Source organism: Choloepus didactylus, chromosome 1 (assembly GCF_015220235.1).
Source record: "Choloepus didactylus isolate mChoDid1 chromosome 1, mChoDid1.pri, whole genome shotgun sequence".
Taxonomy (NCBI): domain Eukaryota; kingdom Metazoa; phylum Chordata; class Mammalia; order Pilosa; family Megalonychidae; genus Choloepus; species Choloepus didactylus.
Window position 1 is genome coordinate 158,089,322 of NC_051307.1, and position 22,281 is coordinate 158,111,602.

Genomic DNA, 22,281 nt, shown 5'->3' on the forward strand with positions numbered 1-22,281 from the left:
GTGAACAACTGACTGTACACTTTGGATGACTGCATGGTATGTGAATACATCACAATAAAATTGCTTTAAAAAATGATACACTCTTCCCAATGTTCTTTTATTCTTTATTTGATATTTTGTCAACTTTTGAGAAGCTACAGTGTTCCCTGGTAAATTATTTCTCAAAATGACGAGTAACACTTGAATTAGCTACTGACATCAGATACAACTCAAAAATATAACTCCATCATGAAGAATCCTTGACTGATTAGCTTTTTCCTAAGTAACCATTGTGGCAATAATAATAACAACATTATCATCTACTATTATCACTTACTGAACACACTTAATGAGTCTGACATTTTCAACTAAACTATTTATTGAAGAAACAAGTCATATTTGAGATGATCTATATAACAGAGCTATCTTGCTGTGTGTGGGAAGTGTATGCCTGTCTAAGGAGGAGTGTTAAATTAAGCCCAACCCTTTGAATAATTAGTGTGTGTATGTACAACCCAAACTGATTTACTTAGCAGGTGGATTTATTACCTCTTTTCCTGGTAATAATCAAACTAGTCTAAAAAGGAGCTGATTAAATCACTATAATGTCCCCTAGGTAAAGGGGACAAAGGCAAAGTTAACATATGAAGAAAACAAGAAATAGTATTTCTTGTTTCTATAAACTGAGAAGATGTGAAGATAAGGTGTTAAGCATCCAGGATAGCCATGCAGCCTCACACACTTTTATCTTGCCTCCCCTTTACAAACTCCCTTCTTTAAGATAACCTTTCTACAATGCCTTTTTTTTTTGGCTTTGACAGAATCACAGACAACAAGAACTTCTGTAAACAAAGCACCCAAGGCCTTGCCATGATTGAGTAAGAATTAAACTTAACATACTATTTGGCTGGTAACATTGTTAGGGCAAGGGAAGAAGAGAGTGACTCATCTTTGCTATCCCAAATGCATCTCATCCTGAGTTCTTCCCCTAGTAAACTCAGTTCCTCAGTTCAGTTCAGGTCCTTAGCATTCCCCAAACCTGCAGGACCCTTAGGCTAGATGGGGCTGCAACAACAGCTAGGCAGTCTTTAGAATTAAAATGTTAAGAGCATGATAATCTGAAACTCAAAAGAAGAGGGAATTCATCTTTCAATAACTAGAAAATCTTATCCCACCAGCTTTACCTAATTACTTTAAAGCACAATCATCTTGGGCATGTTGCTTAAAAACATTTTCTTTCATTAAACATGAGGGAATTTTGGAGAAAAGGACATTTAAGCTATCAAAAATTTATTTAAATTTTCTAACACCTGCTATGTAAATTCTGATATTTAAAACATCACTAGGAGATGCAAACCTTAGAGACAATTGAGTTAGGGGGCAGGAAAAAAAAAAAAAAAAAAAGCTACTGACCTATTCTCTCCCCCTTTCCAATGATGAAAGATTATCAATTTTACTTTCTTGCTTTTATAGGATATTTAAGTAGCAAAAATGTTCTCCAAAGGAAACAATTTTTTTAATGTAAAAAAAAATTTTAATGTAAGAAAACAAAACAAAATGAGGCTACTCATGTCAGTTAAAAAACTATCTCAACAAATATTAAAATTATCATGAATGTCAAGGAGTCTTTCCAAAAAGAAGCCAAATGGAAGAAAAAAGTTAAAAGCCTGCATTTTCAGAATAATATTTGGCAGATTTAAAAACGAAAACAAACAAGAATTTTTGATAGACTCTTAAATACATACTACTTACATGACACCTTGTAGAACTTTCTGGGGATCTGGGTCAAATAGCCTGTCAACATAGTGGCGACTGCTAGCTGTTACTTCCTAGAAAGTGGGGGGAAAAATTATGACATCTGAAGCCATGCAAATCACAAATTCAGAGCATCACCCACAACATCAAACAGCTATATAATCTAATTAAAGGTAGATGTATTAAAATTTCTATAAAATACTTATTATCACAAACTTTCTTATGATATGTTAATACTTAGGCGATTTCTCCCTCTCAGTTATAAAAATAGTTGGAAACTGCAATGTTCTTTTGAAGATGCGAAAGATCAGTATTTTCTAAAAGCATCCAATTTCAAAAACAAGAAAGTCCGTAGAATACTATAAGATCTACAGTGCCCTGAGACTGGCAGAAGAGTTTGGGAAATCAGTATAATTAAGATACACATGGTAACTTTACTAATGTAAAAGTTAGAACCATAGGGAAAAAGATAAAGAACACGTATACACTTTATGTGATCATTCTAAGAAAAGGTTTTGTCAACAAATAGTAAGACGGGGAAGAGGAAAACACTTGGTTCTCACTAAAGACATAGCTGGACAGTAGGATCTTTGTGGTGTGCTCTACCAGCTTTGCCAACAGCTGGATTGGGCATGTATGTCAAGAAGCAAGCTAAGTTTCTTAATTAACTGCTGGATGTCATATATGTATGAATAAAACATAAAAATGTTGCTTCTATATGGTATCCACCAAAGGAGAGAAAATCTAGCCTTCACCCATGGAAAAGAAGTGCAATTCATGGAACAGTCCATCTACAAGGAGTAGCCTAGGTGTAAGAGAAAGACCCTCAGACTGAAGCAGAGAAGCTCTTCTGCTGGGAAGTAGAAAGAAGAATAAAAACTACAATAAAGGAGTTGTTGGGCTTTCTATGAAGGAAAAACAATTAGGGATGTGGATGAGTTATCGGGTCCAGCAGAGTTAGCTAGTCTGAACTGGATAACACTGGGTAGAAGTGAAGAGTTAGAGCAGAAAGAGCAAGGGGGAACACTTATCCCCTTTCATTTATAATGTGGTGTTTGTTCTGTATGCTATTTTCTGTAATACCTTTTTTGCAATATTAGTTTTCATTACTTAACATTATTTAAAATGAAGAATATTGTCTAAGAACCAGAGAAAAAGGATTTTTGCTCCTTGTTCTTTCTTTCTGATGCCTGCCGGAATATGCTTATGTACTGTCACCTATTAGCAATAAATTACTACAAGGAGGAAGAAATAACTTTTCCAATTTTCCAAAACCCAAATCAGTAAAAGAGATGGTAGGTAATTGCCAAGACACAGTGTCAGCTTAAACTTCTGAGTCACCAAAACTAACTCTGGAGAATTGTACAAACTCTGGTTTCCTGGTAATATATAGTAATCCAAAATCAAAGCATACTTTCATTCACCAAAATATCCTCATAGGTCAAATACCCACTTTTAATATGTTCTTCATATAAAGAGCAAACCACAGAAGCAAACAAACAAGACTGATAAAAATTCTTGTGCCCACGAGGGTGCCATGAAAAGACTTGCTGACAGGATCTGTTTTTATTGAGCTTAAAAGCCTGCATTTATCCTAAAAATAACACAATCACAGAATTAAAGGACTTAATGATTATCCCTTGGTTTACAAATGAGGTTTCCCAAGATCCTTACCCAGATGGCAGACAGTCAAATGTTAAGTAGGGATGCACACAACTATACAATTATATTAAGAAAACAAAAGCCAGAAGAAAACTGAAAATAGTATTCCTGTAATACAAATAGGTGATTTTTGTCATTCCATTCGAGTACATGTGTTTTCCTGGCTTTCTAATACAGTAAGTTCTTCTGATCTCCTCAGACCCTTACCTTCTCTCCCATCCAGGGATTGGTCTTTAATTTTACTGTTCCCTTCCACAATTCCTCCCCATAGTTCTATATCTCTTACTTCTTAAAGTGGTTAAAAAAAAAAATGTACTTGGACTTAAGAGTTATATTTTAGACAACATAAATTTCACCCATTAATAGCAACTCTTTGCTGCTCTGAGCCTGCTTCACTGAATTCAACAAGCACTAACTAAGAACCTACTATATGCAAGGCACTGAGGAAGGCATTAAAGATTAAAAAAAAAAAAAATTAGTAAGGCACAAGTTCTGCCCTCAAGAAATTATATTCTATTGTAGCTGTGTTTGCATGGTTGTGTTTCCCATTAGAATTCAAAAAGAGAAGAATGTACAACATAAAGCAGCACAAAGGAGGTGGTTAATAAACTGCAAGAATCAGGGAAGGCTTCTTAGAGGAGTTAGTTTTAGAAAATGAATGAGTTAATCAGGAGAGACAAGGAAGGAAAGAATCAGTCACAATCATAGCTATAGGCCATGCAAAGTCAACATATGTTTAAGAATAGACACCACCAGCAAGTATACCAGTATACCAGTTGCTGACACTGAAAAAAAAAAGGGAGGGAAGAAAGGCAACCAAAAAATGTAAAATACAAAAGGCTAACAGGTGGCCCACAATGACATAGTTCAGACAGCCTTTTGATCAAAGTTCCATGCTAGGTACCAAGGAAGGTACAAAAGGACACTAAGGCAGAGCCTTGTCTTTAAGGAACTTACAACCTAAAGGGGTCGGCATATACACAAAAAATGATCCTCTGAGCTTAGGTAGTAAATTGAGGGGAAGCAGTCACTTATTAAACCTTATTTTACTCTTGCTCTGACATCCCCTAATGTTCATTTGATGGCTGTATGGGATAATTCTCATAGTTCATTGCTTTCCTTTGTAGAGCAGGCCATCCCTCCTCTCACAGTCCTCTTCTCCCTTCTTTCAGATAGTAGCCTGGAAATAAGAGAACTAGGGAGGAAGAGAAGGCAATTGGTACAGATATTTTCTAGCCTTCAATATTATGACAATATGACAAGACATTCTTGCTTAGTTCAAAATATCTCACAGAGCTTAAAGGAATACAGAGTGATTAAAGGATATGCAGTTTGCAAAATAAAGTAAACAAAAAAATGAAAATTTAGACCTCGGCTGGCAAAAATATCTCCGGTAAAAAAAAGTAGAACAGCAGCATTTCTTCAGGATTTTGCAACTACAAGTTCCTTCTCTCATTCATTCATTTGTCAACAAACACTAGGCACTGTGCCAGATGCTGGGTATTTAGGAATGAAAGAAAGAGAAAAAATCCTTGCCATCACAGAGCTGACACTATAGTGAATGAAGAGACAGAAGTAAACACACAAGTATGATATTCTCCGGTATTAAGTGCTATGGAAACAAATCATGGCATGGTGCCAGGGAGTGTGTGTGTCTGGGGGACAGGATACAATTCTAAATAGGTTGGTGCTCCTCTTAGAATATGACATTTGAGCAAAGACCTGAAGAAAGTGAAGGAGCAAATCATACAGCCATCTGGCAGCAAACCTTTTCAAGAAAAGAGAAAAGCAAATTCTGAAATGGGAACTAACAGTTTCTAATTTCATTAGAAATTCTTGATTTGTGTTTAAATTTCATAAAATTCATAGTTGATCAGAGTACAGGAGGCCATTATATCCGAAGCAGAATGAGCAAAAGAAAAAGCAGTAGGAGATCAGGTCAGAGAACATGGCCAGATGGTACAGAGCTGGAAGTTCAATGATAGCCACTAGACTCATATGGCTTCTGAGCATTTGAAATGTGGCTAGTATGATAAGGAACTGAATTTTTTATTTTATTTAATTTTAGTTGATTAGAATTTAAATTTAAAAATTGATAAGGGAGTCAGTTATTTGAAAACTTTTAAGTATGTCCATACTTAAAAAATTCAGTTCCTTATCATACTAGCCACATTTCATATATAATGGCCTCCTATACTCTGATCAACCATAAATTTTATGAAATTTAAATACAAATCAAAGATTTCTAATGAAAATTTTGTGTTCAAATTATATAAAAATACATTCCAGATTTGGAAGGCTTGATACGAAAATATTAATTCCTCATGCTGATACATATTGAAATATTATTTTGATATAACAGTTTAAATAAAATATATTAATGTTAATTTAATCTGTTTATTTTTACATTTGATGATGTAGTTATTAGAAAAGTTAAAATTGTATCTGTGACTTTCATTATTTTTCCACTGGACAGCTCTGGTATAGAACTTTGCTGGTCATCATAAGGACTATGATTTTTGTGGTATGAATTCGGAAGCCATTAAAGTATTCTGAAAAAATAGAGACAAAATCTGACTTATATTTAAAAGGATCACTCCACTTGCCATTTTAGGAACAGACATTGTGTGCATGTGTGGAGGAAAGAGTAGGGGAAGAACTAGAGGACAAAAGCAGGGAGACTAGGTAGATGGCCATCAATAATCAGAAATGCTGCTATTTCAGAGATGATGGCAGCTTGGACCAGGATGCTCAAAATTGAGATTATGGAGGGGTTTCTGTTATTGGTAAGGACAAGGTCTAGGAAATGACCATGGGAGCAAATACCTCAAGGTAGGAAGGAGGATATGACTACAGAGGAAGACAAGAGTTTTAGAAAAATTATCTATGTGAATAACGTAATTTCTACAAATTATTACAGAAGTAGTGCCAGGAAGAGTGTCCATGACCTAGGACTAAAAATCTTAAAGAAATGAGGGGAAATGATCCAGGGGGTCTGTAGGGTGAGTCTGATGAGATGCAAAGTTTAGGCAAGAGGGAAAGAGAGGTCTGAAAAAAGCAAAGATAAGCCTCTACTCCCACCTTGAAGCCCAGTAGTATGAGGGACTGGCAGGTGAGGGGGGAGCTGAGAAGGCTGCAGGAAAAAGCAGAGGAATGTGTCATTGCAGGAAAAGCCCGGTTTCAAGTTTAAACAAAAAGCTGAAGGAAATGTTCAGAGAAGAGGCTGAGGATAAGGGAAGTCCAGTGAAAGGAGCATGAAGAAGGAGGGAATCTGGATAGAGAAGTAGACAGACAGAGCTGTATAGAAATGAGGAGTGATCCTAGAATACTGGCTGGCCTTCTAGTGGTAGTTAATGTAAATAGAGATAAAGAGCTTAATCCTGATGGACTCAAAGCAAAGAGTGGGGGTGAAGCTGTGAGCATTACCATGTGGAGAGAATTTGGGGGCCCCTCTTCCTTCTTGCTAACAATAGTATGGATGCTGGGGAAAGGCCGGTTTGATCTGGGAATCCATAACCTTTGGGGCAACTTCTTTACTCCAGAAAAAAGAGAAGCACTAGGGTAACTTCTCCCCTGTCCATGGAGAAGAGAAAGTTAGGAGGGTCTCTGATGGTCTGTCCTTTCAAGACATGGCTTCACTGTCCCTTCAAAAAAAACCAATGCCTTTAAAATGACTTTCTGTACCTTCAAATAGCTGGATGGGATTTGTACACATGGTGATTCTGCCATCCTCCCAATCAACACAGTGAATTTGCCAAGCAGCCAGGTGAGCTCAGGATACATACAGTCTGGGCCCATGAAGGAGAGCAAAGCTGGCCAGGGTTAGACCTATGACTTCAGCTTCTTGGCACAGGGCTTTAACCAAAAGAGCCAGCAAGCCCTCAAAACCTGGCTCTGAACTCATTTTACACATTTAAAACTGTAGTAAAGCCAATGACCATGTACTCATTAAAAACCTGTTAGTTTTATGTGTAAATAGCACCCTCCTCCAATATAAGCTATATTATGTGAAAATGTACATGGAATCCCTTAAGCAGAAAGCTGTAGACACCAAATTTGTGACTAAGAGTTAATTCTAAAAATTTGATTCTAGAGTTGATTCTACTGTGTGTACCAAAAAGGTACTGATCATATAAAAGAGGATAGAAGCTTGAAGAAATTTCTTCTTCCAGAAAAACAAAACCAGAAACAAATGATGACTTGCATTCCATTGTGGAGAAGTATTAGGCGGAAGCAATTTCCCTTTTATTAGGGCAACCAGCCTGTAAGATGGTCCCCACTTCCCGGTATTTATGCCTTTGTGCAATTCCCTTCCCTTGGATGAGAGCTGGACCTACTGACTTGATTCCAGAAAATAGAATGCAGCAGAGGTGATGGATGTCACTTCAGAAATTAGGTTACAAAAGACTGAGCACTCGCTAATGTGCATGCTCTCATTCTCTCTAGCTCGCTCTGACAGAAGTCAGCTGCCATGCTATGAGATGCCGTATGGACAGGTCAACAGCCAACAAGGAACTGAGGCACTCAGTTCAAAAGCCAACAAGGAACTGAATTCTGCCAACAACCCCCATGAGTGTATTTGGAAATCGATTTTCTTCCAACTGAGCCTTCAGATGAACTGCAACTCTGGCTGACACCCTGACTGCAACCTCATGAGAGACTTGGAGCCAGAGGCACCAGCTAAGCCATGCCTGGCCTGGCATACAGAAACTGTGAGATAATAAATGTTGCTTTAAGCTGCTAAGTTTTGGGGTAATACGTAATGCAGCAATAGATAACTAATATACCATTTAATTTATCATCCAAACCAGAATAATTTTAAGAGTGAAAGAGGGCACTATTAATATTCATGCCAAAGAATAATACATATAAACCAAGAGTGTCAGAGACAAACTGAGCTGATGATCACCCTACCATTTACTCTTCTTTTGTACTACAAAAAAAAAAAAAAAGAGGAAAAACTTATAGATAGCTAGAAAACTGGTCAGACATGCTAGAAAGGCAAACTAAAACAGTCTCTAATTACTCCTCTGAATAAACAGACTACCCATGACTAAGCTGAGTTACAACCACCACCATTTGAAAAGAAATTATCCAGAAAGGGTTTTGAATGCAAAGTCCCAGACTTGCCATGAATGGCATTTAACTCAAAAGTTAGGAGAAATTAGTGTTCAAGTCAAGTTTTGAGGTGAAATGATGAGTCTAAAATAAAGAAGATGACAGTTTAAAGGGAAAAATGTGGAAATGTTGGACTTCCCCACCTGGGTTATTGTTCATTTTCTCACAAACATTGAGGACAGCCAATTTGGTGGGCTGAGCACTCTATCTGGGAGCTTTCCTTTGTGAGGCTTATTGCTGCAAAGGAGAGGCTAAGCCTAATTATAATTGTGCCTAAGAGCCTCCCCCAGAGTACCTTTTCGTTGCTCAAACATGCCCCCCCCCCCCAAATCCACTTGGCAGGTGAACTCACTGCCCTCCCCCACCGCAACGTAGGACATGACTCCCAGGGATGTGAATCTCCCTGGCAATGCAGGAAATGACTCCTGGGGATGAGCCTGGACCCAGCACTGAGGGATTGAGAAAATCTTGACCAAAAAGGGAAGAGAGATGAAACAAAATAAGGTTTTAGTGGCTGAGAGATTTCAAATGGAGTCGAGAGGTCACTTTGCAGGGAATTCTTACACGCCATATAGATATCACTTTAAGTTTTTAGTATGTTGGAATGGCTAGAGGCAAATACCTGAAGCTGTTGAACTTCAACTCAGTGACTTTGATTCTTGACGATGATTGCCTAACTATGTAGCTTGTACAGTGTGAATATGTGCTTGTGAAAACCTTGTGGCTTGCACTCCCTTTATCCAGTGTATGGAAAAATAAGTGGAAAAATGCGGACAAAAATTAGATGAAGAATAGGGTGGGATGGAGGGGATGGAAAGTTTTGGCTGCTTTTTTTTGCTTTTATTTTTATTTTGGAGAAAGGAAAAGGTTCAAAAATTGATTCTGGTGATGAATGCACAACTGTATGATGGTGCTGTGAATGACTGTACACTGTGGATGTCTTTAGGGTGTGTGAATATATCTCAATAAAACTGTATTAAAAAAAGTAAATGAACAAAGAGGGGGAGGAGGGGAATGGGATGTTTTGGATGTTCTTTCTTATTTTAATTTTAATTTTATTTTTTTGGAGTAATGAAAATGTTTAAAGAATGTGGTGATGAATGCACAACTATATAATGAACAACTGACTGTACACTTTGGATGATTGTATGTTAAGTGAATATATCTCAAAAAAATTGCATAAAAAAAGAACTGCTAAATAGATCAACAGGAAAAAAGGTTAATAAGTAAATATCTAACTGTATTATGTTTATTTAATTAAAGCCTTGCTTTATGGATATCTCATTAAAATACAATATTCTTTACTTCTAACATACTCAGGCATTGTGTAGTATAAAGAGTAAATGATATGACATTTGAAGACTTGAATGTCCTAGTTCTATTACTTACTTACTAGCTATGTGACTTGGGGCAAAAATAAATTCTTGAGACTGTTTTCTCAATTATAAAATGGTGATGGTACTATACAGCTCAGAGTGCAGAACAAATAAGATCACATACAGGAAAATTCCTTGTAAAATGTAAAAGTGCCATACAAATACTTACATCAGGAGAATTCTATTTTTGTGCAAAAAAGATAATTGCTTGGACAAGTCTACCAATGCCCCTCAGTTATTTGTATTCATGATTAAAGTCTAGTTATTCAGATAGATACCTCTTCTCACCTGATAGCATCTTACTCTCCAAGCAAGCTAAATACTCATCAAGAAATAAATTTGCATTCAAATTTATGCTGAACTTGAATATCTAAACTTTCATTACTGGAGATTAAAAAAAAAAAAACTTAAGAAAAAAATATAAAGTAACAATTTGTATAGTTTTACCAGTGACTTTCATTATAACTGTAGGTGTTACCACAGACCCAGAGAGAATATAAAATCACAGTTAAGAATATCAATGTACACATCAAAGAGCAGTCAATTTTTAGTGTTCTCTCTCTCATGCAACCATCCCAGAAAGAAGAAGGAGACAGATATTTTCATAATATCTGACACTTGTTTAGTACATTACAGTTTACAAACCATCTATTTTTTCACTGAATTCACATGCTTTTTACAAATTAAAATGTTATAATTCCCAATAAGGAATTCTGACCCCACTAAAAATGAGTGTCTAAACCAGTAACTACTAATCTAAATTTAACGTCAATTATTCTATAAACTACTAGGAACTTCAAGATAAAATGGCTCATGAAACAGAACTGAAAGTCCAGAAATAGACTCATACATCTATGGCCAAACGATTTTTGACAAAGGTACTAGGTACATGCAGTGGAGAAAGAACAGTCTCTCCAACAAATGGTGCTGGGAAAACTGGATACCTATATGAAGATGAATGAAGAAAGACCCTTACCTCCCATCACATACAAAAATCAACTCAAAATGGACCAATGGCCTAAATATAAGAGCTAAAACTATAAAACTCAGAAGATAACATAGGGGCAAATCTTCATGACCTGGAATTAGGCAATGAATTCTTGGATATGATACTAAAAGCATGAGCAACAAAAGAAAAATAGATAAATTTGATTTCATCAAAATTAAAAACTTTTGTGCATAGAAGGAAATCATCAAGAAAGTAAAAAGACAACCTACAGGATAGGAGAAAATTGTTTCAAACCATATATTGGTCAAGAGTTTAACGTTTAGAATATTTAAAGAACTTTTACAAGACAAACAGCCCAATTAAAAAATGAACAAAAGACTTCAACAGACATTGCTCTAATGAAGATATACAAATGGCCAATAAACACATGAAAAGATGTTCAACATCATTAGCTATTAGGGAAATGCAAATTAAAACCACAATGAGATACCATTTCACACCCACAAGGATGGCTATTAAAATACAAAAAATAACAAGTGTTGGAGAAGATGCAGAAAACTTAGAACTCTAGTGCATTGTTAGGAGGAATGTAAAATGCAGCAGCCATGGGAAAGCAATATGGCAGTTCCTCAAAAAATTAAATATAGAATTCCATTTGACCTGGCAATCCCACTCCTAGATATATACCCAAAGAGAGTGAAAACAGGGCTACAAACAGATCCTTGTACTCCAATGTTTATAGCAGCATTATTCACAATAGCCCAAAGCTGGAAACAACAGAAGTGCTCATCAACAAATGAATGCATAAACAAAATGTGGTTTATACACACAACGGGATACTTGGCCGTAAGAGAAAAAATGAAGTCATGAGACATGCTCAACACAGAACAACCTCAAAAACATTATGCTCAGTGAAAAAGTCAAAACACATCAAGGGCAAATATTTTATGATATTACTTATAAGAGATGACTTTTTATAGCAAATTTGCAGATAGAAAGCAAATTAGAGGTTATGGGGGGGGAGTTGGGAGGAAGAAGGGATAAGGAGGAAAGGGGAGTGTTTGTAGGGGAAAAAAAGAGATAAAATTGTTCATAAATGTTCATCATTCATCATGTGAGTGGAAATTCTTGTTTGGGAAGAAACAGAAGAAACAAAAAATAGGATGTCTGAACTTTATAAAGATTCAGCTTAAAACCTATTCCAAACTGAAATTTAACATTTAAGTACCTTCAATTTACCAGGTATTATGCTAGGTGATGGGTAAAGAGAGATAAGATAAGAGTTCCTTACTCTCAAGGGGTCCATATCATACAAAAGAGAAAGGTTAGCAAGTAAGTTACAATACAGAGTAATAGATGCAATCATAAAGGTAGACACATGTAAAAAGACAGCCCACATGAAGATAGAATCAAGTCAGAGGTGGGATGGAGTGTAATGTCAAAGTAGCGAGGATGATTAATCTGACAGACTAGTGTTAATCTGCCAGCTGAAAAACGGAAAGAAAAAAAAAAAAAAAACACAAGGACTCGAGGTGGAGAGAACAACACATGCAAAAGTGTGTTTTTGGTCTTGTTGGGAACTTCACCATTTCAGAAAGTCACATAAAAAAATATCAGTTATTGTATTTAAGTAACCATTACAGCATACCTGTCACATTCACAGCCAAACTATGCACATTTCCAAACATAATACTGCTTTATTATTTCTTTCCAGTATAGTAGTATCTAAGCATTTACACATTTAAATGGTATTTTAAACTACGGCTCCTCCTCCCTTAATACAGCTGGGCACTAAGCCAACTTAAAAAAAGTTACACATGAGGATAGTTAAATTATCTATGCATTTCATTTCAAGATAGCCAAGGAGGAACTATCAAATATTTGTCATAAAAAGGGGGTGTTGAGTCTGATAGGGCTAGGAACCACTGACTGAAACAACTCTTAATGCTCCATTCAACTGGGAGCTCCAGAACCTCCTCCCCATCCCCCAGACAGTTTGAAACCAAAATTTGGTTTTCTGATGCCTCCAAAACCCTCAGGTCCAAAAAATACTTCATCATTTTGACATTTTCTGAAAAGTCAAATAAGTGCACTGCTTAGATCGGTCTCAAATACACAATTATTCATTTTAAAGCCCAGGGACACCTGGGGCTTGTTGTACTTGTCTGTAGAGAGATTAGGGCTGCCTCAATCCAGAATATTAGAAACCAATACTCTAAAAGCAGCATTTTACTAAATGGTGCCTTAATTTCAAATCATTTCTCTCCCTCTGTTCTACCCGTGAGACAGGGAAAGTCACAAAATCTTAAATGCCATCTTACTGTTGCTTAAAGAGTTCTGGTGATACACAGTATTTCTCTGCCAGAGGGTTCATTTCACCATTAAAAAAATTATGAGGCAACTCGTTCATAATACTTTGGAAATTGGGAACATTTCCTTAGGGAGGACAACAAAAGCTGCCGACCTCTGGAACAACACAAGAAAAGGAATACCTTCAGCAAAGACTGACCTTTTACTTGCAGACAGCTATCAAGCCCTTCCTATGTATTCCAAAATTTCCACTTGCCTCTAAAAGGAGAGAAAATTAGGAAAAACAAAAAACAAAAACAAAACAAAACAAACAAAAACCCCCACCTAAGTACTATTTTAAACCCAAGATTTTGGTTTCTATTTTTTTTTCTTTTTGTATCCTGGTAAACTTCTGGCACCATTAGGAGTCAATCTGATTTAAAACATTCAATTCTTTCAGACCTCTCACATAGAATTTTTGCAACTATTTTTTTTTTTAATTTTATTTTGAAATAAATTCAAAGTTACAGGAACAGTTGCAAAAACAATGCAAACCCCATACACAGCATACCCTGACCTCCCTCTCCTGATACGCTGATCCACCAACTTTAACATGCTGTCACACTGCCAATTCTTTCTTTCCCTCCCTCTCTCCCTATCTATCATCCATCATCTACTGCTCTGTCTTCTGAACATATGAGAGCAAGCTGCACACATCCTTAAACAAACACTATAATTCACATATACAATTCCCATGAACAAGAACATTTTTTTAATTGCAACTATTTTTATCCTTAAATTTCTTCTCATGTGATTCATTCTTTGGTATTTCTAGAGGTTCACAGTACTCATCAATCCCAGACTAAATCAAACCCCTGCTTTTCATAGCCTCTGATACTCAACTTTGGAAAAGTTTCTAAACTGTCATTTCATAGTTCTGCTGGGTTCCATCAGTGTAGAATATAACATACTGAAAGCAAATGAAATTCCTAAAATACAATCTGCTTTAATTTCACAAGCATAATCATGAAAATGCTAACATATACATATGGAATATAATTTTTAATTTTATCTACTTGGATAAGAGGCAACCCCAGCCTCTCAATAAATAACTACATTAAGACTGATAATCACACTTTACATGTTAAGAGAACTTACTAAAAACAAATAGTAAATTAATCAACGCTCATAAAGTTTGAAAATAAATTTCTAAGATCTAAGGCTGTGTGTATGAAAAAAAAAAAACTTAAGTGGGTGTTTGGAGACACCAGCCTCTCTGGTTCTTGAATTTCCCACAATAAAAAATGGCAAGCATGAACTAAAGACTATATGCAGGATTCTTCGAGACACAGGTTTCATTATTTTGCACTCTCACAAAGGGGGAAGTTTTTTTTTTTTTTTTTTTTTCATAATAGAAACACCAGAACACAGTGGTATTGAAAGGGATGTGAAAGTAGCTTTAACTTTTTCTGTAGTGTTTTGAGTTCTTAATGTGCTAATATATTCTTACAGTTCTTGTATAATTTTAACAATTACTATAAACATGCTTTGGTAGTCACAAGAATTGGAAGCAATTTAGCATTTATGCTTCTAACTAGGCATTCCAGTGATGATACAAATCACAAAGAGTTATCTGGATTTAGATGTTCAAGGTTTCATCTCACTACTATATTCTATTCATTTACTGAGCCTTCATTTCCTTATTTCTTCAGTTGAGATGAGAATGCCTGAACACTGAGGGTCAAGAAGAGATCTCTCCAGATAGAGTAAATGAACTAAGGATCTATGGTGCAAAATAGCATTATCTAAAAGTCCAAAAGAGCAAGAACTATCTCTGAGGAGCATGAAAGGAGCGACAAAGGATGTGAGAATTTTTACAAAGACTGAGATATCCCCCAGGTTGGTTCAGGCTCATTTAGCTCACCCCCTCTGCCCCCCAAGATGATAAGATGGCCAGGAAATCTACCAGATGCATTTAAATGCCTACTTCTCAATCCTGACATAATGAGACTCAGGCTATTCAGACATGGGTACGATACTGCCCTGGACCTTAAGAAAAGTTTAAATTATTATTCAAAGTTGCAATCAAGTAATGATTTAGAGATGCTGGGTACCATTCTTCTTCTTTCATGGTAAATCCAGAAGTGGTTTTGTCTTGACAGGCCAGAGCTGCCTCCTGATACAAAGGGCCTTGTTTGTTTCAGAGGGCTTATTTTCTTAGAGACAGTAACACCCTTGCCTTGGAGCTATCCATGGTGCTTGACTCAGACTCAGACCACAGTCTGCCTCTTTCAGCAGTTGGTGCATTAGTTTTCCTATCATGGCACTACTTGGGAACTATCTGACTCATGGTACTACTCGGGATCTGTCTGGCTGGTCGTCTACACTGTGGCCTGTGACAAACATGCCAATTTCATGGGCCACTTCTAATCTCTATCTATCCCACTTTGGCTGTGCCCAGACCCACAAATGCCTTACTTTGTTTGTCCTATGTTGGTTCTAATAGCCACCACTTACAGCTTTTTGACAGCTCAATAAATTCTTTAAAATGTCCTTGAGGCAAAAGACATTTTCCACTTGATAAGGATCTCCAATTATTAACAGATTCTAAAGGCTGGAAACTTCCCATTGGACCACAATTTTTCATTTTTAATACAAAGCATAATGCTATCTCCTCATTCCCCCAATAACTCCATTATATGAATATGTAAGAATAAAGAGCTTTATTCTTCATTCTTTATTTTTCTGATTTTATGGAACGAGGTCAAAATGGTTTTCCTTTATTAAAGTGACAAGTGTGGACTGTTTATATAAAACAACTCTTACTTGGAGTACCTTTAATTCCTATCTAAACAGTCCCAGGGATCAAAGCACAACTGCTCAGTGAAGGCAGCTGTTTTCCAATTTCCAAAAAGTAGCAGGAATTTTCTTTTATCAAATAATACCACATCTTTACCCAGAAATCAAGATGGTAGGTGGCAGTGCAGAACAATTGCCAAACCAGAAATAAAAAAGATATCGTCAGAATCACTGGAATCCCTGGCCCCTGACACTAGGTATTTTAAAATTGAATAAGAACAAGAGGACAAAAAATTTTTTTTCTGGTTATTGTCAGTTATCCAAGAAAGAGAATGAATCAAAATGCAGCTATAGGCAAGGCCAACAAGAGGTTTATCATCATCAAGAACAGGAGGAAAAAAAACAAAAAATCAAGGAGTATTCACACTGGGAATATCCTATAGAATTCTAATAACTGCTTGTCCAAATAATAATAATAATAATAATAATCTTGTGAAAAGATTATAGAGAAGGCAATTAAAATAACAAGTGCTTCAGCTGTCTGTATCAGTCTATGATATGATTTAAAGGCATTTTACTATGCTGTCTCTCTGATACCATTAGAAAATGACTAAAGTAAAATGCACTCATCCTCTATTAAGGGTCTCTCACACAAGTGGCTTTTTGTTTTGTTTTTTATGAAGTTCAATTTATCAATAGTTTCTTTTACAGGTTGTTCTTTTTAGTGTTACGTCTAAGAACTCTTCACCAAGTCCTATACTCTGCAGATTTTCTCCTGTGTTATTTTAAAGTTTCACTTCGTTTTACAATTAAATCTATGCTCCATTTTGAGTTAATTTTTGTACAGAGTCTGAGGTTTAGGTCAAGATTAATTTTTTGCCTATGGTTAAGAAAGAAAAGACAAGCTACAGGCTGGAAGAAAATATCTGCCAAGTACCTATCTGATAAAGAACTCATCTAGAATATATAAAGAGCTCCCAAAACTCAACTGTAAAAAAGCAAACAATCCAATTAGAAAAGGGCAAAAGGACATAAAGAGACAGTGCACCAAATAGGATATACGGATGACATATAAGCAATAAAAATTTTTCAACATTAATAGCCATTAGGCAAAAGCAAAGACCATAATGAGATATCACAACACACCTATCAGAATAGCTAAAATAAAAAATTATGACAATACCAAATGCTGGCAAGTATGTGGAGAAAATGAATCTCTCATACACTGCTGATGGGTACAGCCAATCTGGAAAATAATTTGGCAGTTTCTTCAAAAACCAAACATACATTATCATATGACCCAGCAATTGCACTCCTGGGTATTTATCTCAGAAATATGGATACTCATGTCCACATAAAAGGTTGTACATGACTACTGTAGTCATTTATAATAGTCAAAAAAGGCAAACAACCTAAATGTCCTACAATAGGTAAATGGTTTAACAAACTGTGGCACATTCATACCATGAAATCCTACTTAGCAATAAAAAGGAACAAATCATTGAAACATGCAAAAACCTGGATGGATCTCAAACGCATTACTCTGAGTGACAAAAGCCAGTTTCAAAAGGTCATATATACATGATTCCATTTATGAAACATTATTGAAAATGACAAAATCACAGAGATGGAGAAAAGATTAGTGATTTCCAGGGGTTAGGAACAGTGGTTGGGGGTGGATATGACAATAAAGGGCATTAACGAGATCTTCGTGGTGATGAATAGTTCTGTATCTCAACTGTGGTGGTGACTACATGAATATACATATTTTGATAAAGTGATACAGAACTATACACACACTTTATACCAATATCAATATCTTGGTTTTGATACTATACTAAAGTAATGTAAGATGTGACCAATGGGAAAAATTGAGTGAAGAGTACACAGTGCACTGTCTTTACAGCTTCCTGTGACTCTATGATTATTTCTAAATAAAGTTTTTAAAAATGCAATCAATGTAAAATAATCCATAAATTTTGGAAACATGGAAGAATTTAGAAATTTGTTTAAAATGGTAATGTTGCCATGCTAAGTGCAAACCAACGAGGAGTAGGGGTGTTCATGGTGTAGAGAGAGCCGGAGAGTTTGTCGAACTCCCCCAAACAGATAGTTCAATCAAACATTTATTGAGTACCTAGCATATGCAAGACATAGTGCTAAAGTAGTAGTGGGATTAAAAAGAAAAGGTCAAGCACTTACCTTTAAACTATTTTACTCTCTTAGAAGGTAAGATAAAACAATTATTATTAAAAGCCTCGGAGCCTCTGCAATAGCAGTTCCCTTTGCCTGAAACACTCTTCTATCACTTCTAGTTAGCTCCTACTCATCCTTCAACTCTCGGCTCAGTGTCACTTCTTCAGGGAAACCCTTCCTTACTCTCCCCATTTTCCTCCTTATTAGATCAAGTTCCTTTATTACATGTTCTCACAGCACTCTATTTTTTTTTATTCATACACTAACCACCATTCACAAAAAACTATGTGATTATTTGAAACCTATTTTCCCATTAGGCTATAAACTCCAAAAGGGCAGAGACAGGGCTATATAGCTCACCAATGTATTCCCAGAGCCTGCTGCCAAACCTAGCAAATGACAGAAGCTCAAAATGAATATATCCCTACAAAGTTATGATCTATATATACAAATCTGTGGGCAGACAGTAAGAATTACTGGGGTTTGGAAGAAGTCAAGATCACTTCAACCTGAGACAGCCAGTTTATATGAGATAGGAGGTTTATGCAAATCCCAAATCCAAAGCTGAATAGGAACTTCAGCCTTTTGGCAAAAGGAACCTACTCAAGAACTGACAACAGGGAGATGGTATGTACAAAGTATTCTTTAGGAAAATTAACATGGATGATAGAATTGAACTGAGAGGGTAAAATAACTGCAAAGACACTGTGGACGTGCTGGCACAAGATGATAAGGTCTTAAATGAGACGGTGGTCACGGCTACAAAAAGATTATGAGAAACACCAAGAATGAAGAACCAACAGACTTTAATGACTGATGAGATACAGGGGCACAAGAGAGGGAAGAGTCAAAGATGATTCCTTTAGAAGGCTTAACAGTGAGTGATCAGTGAAAGACAGTACCATTAACAGAAACTGGGAAGTCATGACTAAGTCATTCTCTAAGAAGAAGGAATGTGTTTTGTTGAAAATGCTGGGTGACATCCACACAATTGAAGATGTGAGACTAGAAGTACGACAAGTCAAGGCTGGTAATGTTGATGCGTGTGTCAGTCACAGTTTAGGCCAGGATAAAGAATGAGATCTCTCAGGGAGAAGTTATAAAGGGCCTTAGCTAAAAATCCTTCAAAACAATGTGATTTCCTTCTTACTAAGTTACACAGTCTTCCAGACTGTGAGCTCCTTGAGGGCATGTTTGATCCCAACCTTGCATTCCTCTAAATTAGTACACAATACAGGGCTTTGTATATTACTGGCACACAATAACTAGCTTATTAAAGGAAAGAACTATTCAGCATAATTTATGATTACTATTTCCAGCTCCATCTGCACTTTGTATTCTAAAAAGTGGTGCCCTGGGTAGCACTTTGAAAGGTACCCTCTTCACTTTGAGTAAGTAAAATCAGTCCTGATACAAATCAGCCACATGAGTTTAAACAGTTGTAAGTCATTTATCCAAAGCTCTGGTTTCCCAAGGTTCTAGGACTGAAGAGCCAATAGACCAGACTTTGAGACTATGATAATCTTTAAAAATAAGCCCCCAATGAGACTAGGGCTACAGCAAATCCCAACTAGAAGTAGAGAATACTCTTCAAGAAGTTTTTGAATAAAAACAAAAAGAAAATATTATTTATTGGAGAAGTGAAACAAAAGAAATTCTTCAATCATATGCACTATACTAGTTAACAATGTACAAAAAGTAAAGAAGCTTCAGTAAATTGAAGGATAATTGAAACCTAAACAAAATTCTTAAAGGGGACCTGAGAACAGTCCAGACACATAGCCCCTTTTTTAGAACAAAATAAGGGAGAAGTCATCGGTCTGCTCTCCCATAAGACATTCCTAGGTATACAGTCAGAGGTGGAGTAATGTACTAATCTAGTTCAATATTTAAGTGAACAGTATTTCCCCAGCTGCAGTTTTAAAAAAAAGTACTGCTAAAATGGATCAGGGGACAAAACTGTTGACAGGACACCAAATTAAATTATTACTGTATTATTTTGCCTTTTTGAGGTTGTGGTATGTGGTATAATTTTAAATCATAAACAAATGTCCTAAGTGCTTTCAGACAAATGTGTTTGCAGGAGAAGTCAGGGAAGGGAAAAGAAACTAGCTGGAGTCAAAGACTCTGGGAATCAGACAAAAGTCATCTATTTATATTCCAACTTTCCAACTACCCTCTCAATATCAGAGTGGCTTCCATCACAAGTCTAAAATATGGTCAACCAGTCTTTCCCTGCTTGTTTCCAACAACGGCAAATGGATAACTGGTGAAATGACCATTCTCAGAGTTGGACAGCTCGAATTTGTTGCAAAATCCTTCTAAATCACCTCTCCGTAACTTTCACCCCTGGTCCTGGATCTCTCAAGTGCAACACAGTGCAAGTCTGTTTCAGAAAAAAAAATTTTTTTTAAAACTAGGTATGACTTCCTGGCAAGAGTTCTCTTCTTCCAAAATAGGAAAATAGGATCTTTCTTTTCTCAATATCCGACTCCCCTTAAAGAAAAAAATGAAAGCCTGGAATAAGGAGCATGTATCGCTCTTAAACTAAGAACCGCAACCTCCTGAGCAAACCGGCAATAAGGGGCTTAAACAACCACATACTCTAAAAGATGTTGCAGCTGATGTGAAATCCTCTTTGCCAAAAAGCAAGCAGCTCCGGCTCCAGCCCGTGGCCGGCTGCTGGGACGCGACGGAAGCTACACAGACACGGGCTGGCAGCTCTGAGGCTGGGCGGGGGCAAGGAGCCTGCACCACTTCTTGCCAAAGCCTCAGGGGGCTGAGTGGGCGCTGGTTCCCAGGCCAGTGGCTAGCGCTTCGCTTCACAGGGTAGCGCTCGGCCAGAGTGAAGCGGCATCGCTAAGAAGGCTCAGAGAGGCGCTTGGCAAAGCCCTAGCTGCGCCGCCAGGTTAGTCACTCGGTTCGCCCAACCACCCCGCCCGCGGAACGCCGCCCTGGGAATCTGCACAAGCGGAAGCCCCGGAAGTCAGAGATGTCTCTGGCTTGGCCAGGGTCCCGTCTCTCCCATTCGCTCGCCCTCCCTCACTCCCCGGCCCAAGGCTAAGCCAGAGGCCACCCAAGGGGGTGGTGCCCGGGAGGTGCGCCGCGCTTGGGGAATGATGCGGGACGGGCCCAGCTTCTGCACTGGCGGGAGGCCACGGCGGGTCACTCACCGAAAGGACGCTCATGCGGATTGGGGTCTCCAACAGGCACGCCATCTTGAGCCTTCCCACCCGGCTGCTGCCGGCGCCGGCGCGGGGGCTAGCACTTTCGACAGCGCACCCTTGAGCCAATGGCAGTCACCTCTGTAGAAAGTCAGGCAGGTAGACGAGAACTGGCCATGCTCTGGACGCCGGTGGCGTACCAGAAGAGCCCGCAGAAGGGAACGCAAAGAAGAATCGCGCAAGGGACTTCCTTACGAATCGTCCTCTCAGAAACAGCAGCTACTCTCAGCCTGGGTTAGAGGTGGGCGCGGGCACCGGGTTCCGCATGCGCAAAGAAGATCGTCTGGCCCCACCTGCAGCTCGCGGTAGGCGGAGCTTCAGGAGCGGAGTCTGACTCTGGAGCTATAAACTCCCAGACTGAGGCGTTGCAATGTATAATAAGCTCGGGCATTCATATTCCGGAATACTAGTACATGGAGTCACGTACATAGTTTGAAGTGCACTTGTACATTAATTATATCACTCTCTCTTTGCACCATTTACAGGTGGAGAAACAGTGGCTCAGCAAAACCTTTCTTAAGCGGCTATTTGCCTGAGGTTATCCAACAGAACCAGATCTCAGAATCAGGTCTTCTGCCACCAATAAGAGTCAGTGTTTCACCACCTTATGACGAAGTGTGATCTGCCCCGTCCACTTAGTCTGGTGTAGTGTTAATTATGCCTGGGTTTAATCCCTGCAGTTTCACTTAGCAGCAGCGTTACTTCGGGCGAGTTAACCACTTTACCCTTGTTTCCTCATCTGTTAAGATAAGGGTTACTAGGAGAGAGGAGTCAATAAATGTGAATCGCTTAGAACTTTCCTGAAACATATAAACTTCTATATATGTGTTAGCATTTCTCCAGTCAAGCGGGACAAATGGAGGCAAATATCTGAATAACTCACACTGAAAAGCTCTGGTAAATGAAGCCAAATAAAAATATGCTCCTATTTATG

The 22,281-nt window shown here is 37.6% G+C and overlaps 1 protein-coding gene across 3 annotated transcripts in view; it reads right to left on the reverse strand.

Moving 5' to 3' along the window:
- ARMC8 (armadillo repeat containing 8) overlaps positions 1-21,587 on the reverse strand; it is a 117,965-nt gene extending 96,378 nt beyond the window's left edge. For 2 of the 3 annotated variants that reach the window (XM_037844234.1, XM_037844217.1), the window contains exons 1-2: positions 21,297-21,587; positions 1,732-1,808 (exon numbers count right to left, since the gene is read on the reverse strand). In XM_037844234.1, the coding sequence (XP_037700162.1) occupies positions 1,732-1,808; positions 21,297-21,341 (122 nt within the window). In that variant the 5' untranslated portion in view covers positions 21,342-21,587. The remainder of the gene's footprint in view (positions 1-1,731; positions 1,809-21,296) is intronic. The other variant, XM_037844224.1, reaches the window with a different exon arrangement.
- Between the last annotated feature and the right edge of the window lie 694 nt (positions 21,588-22,281).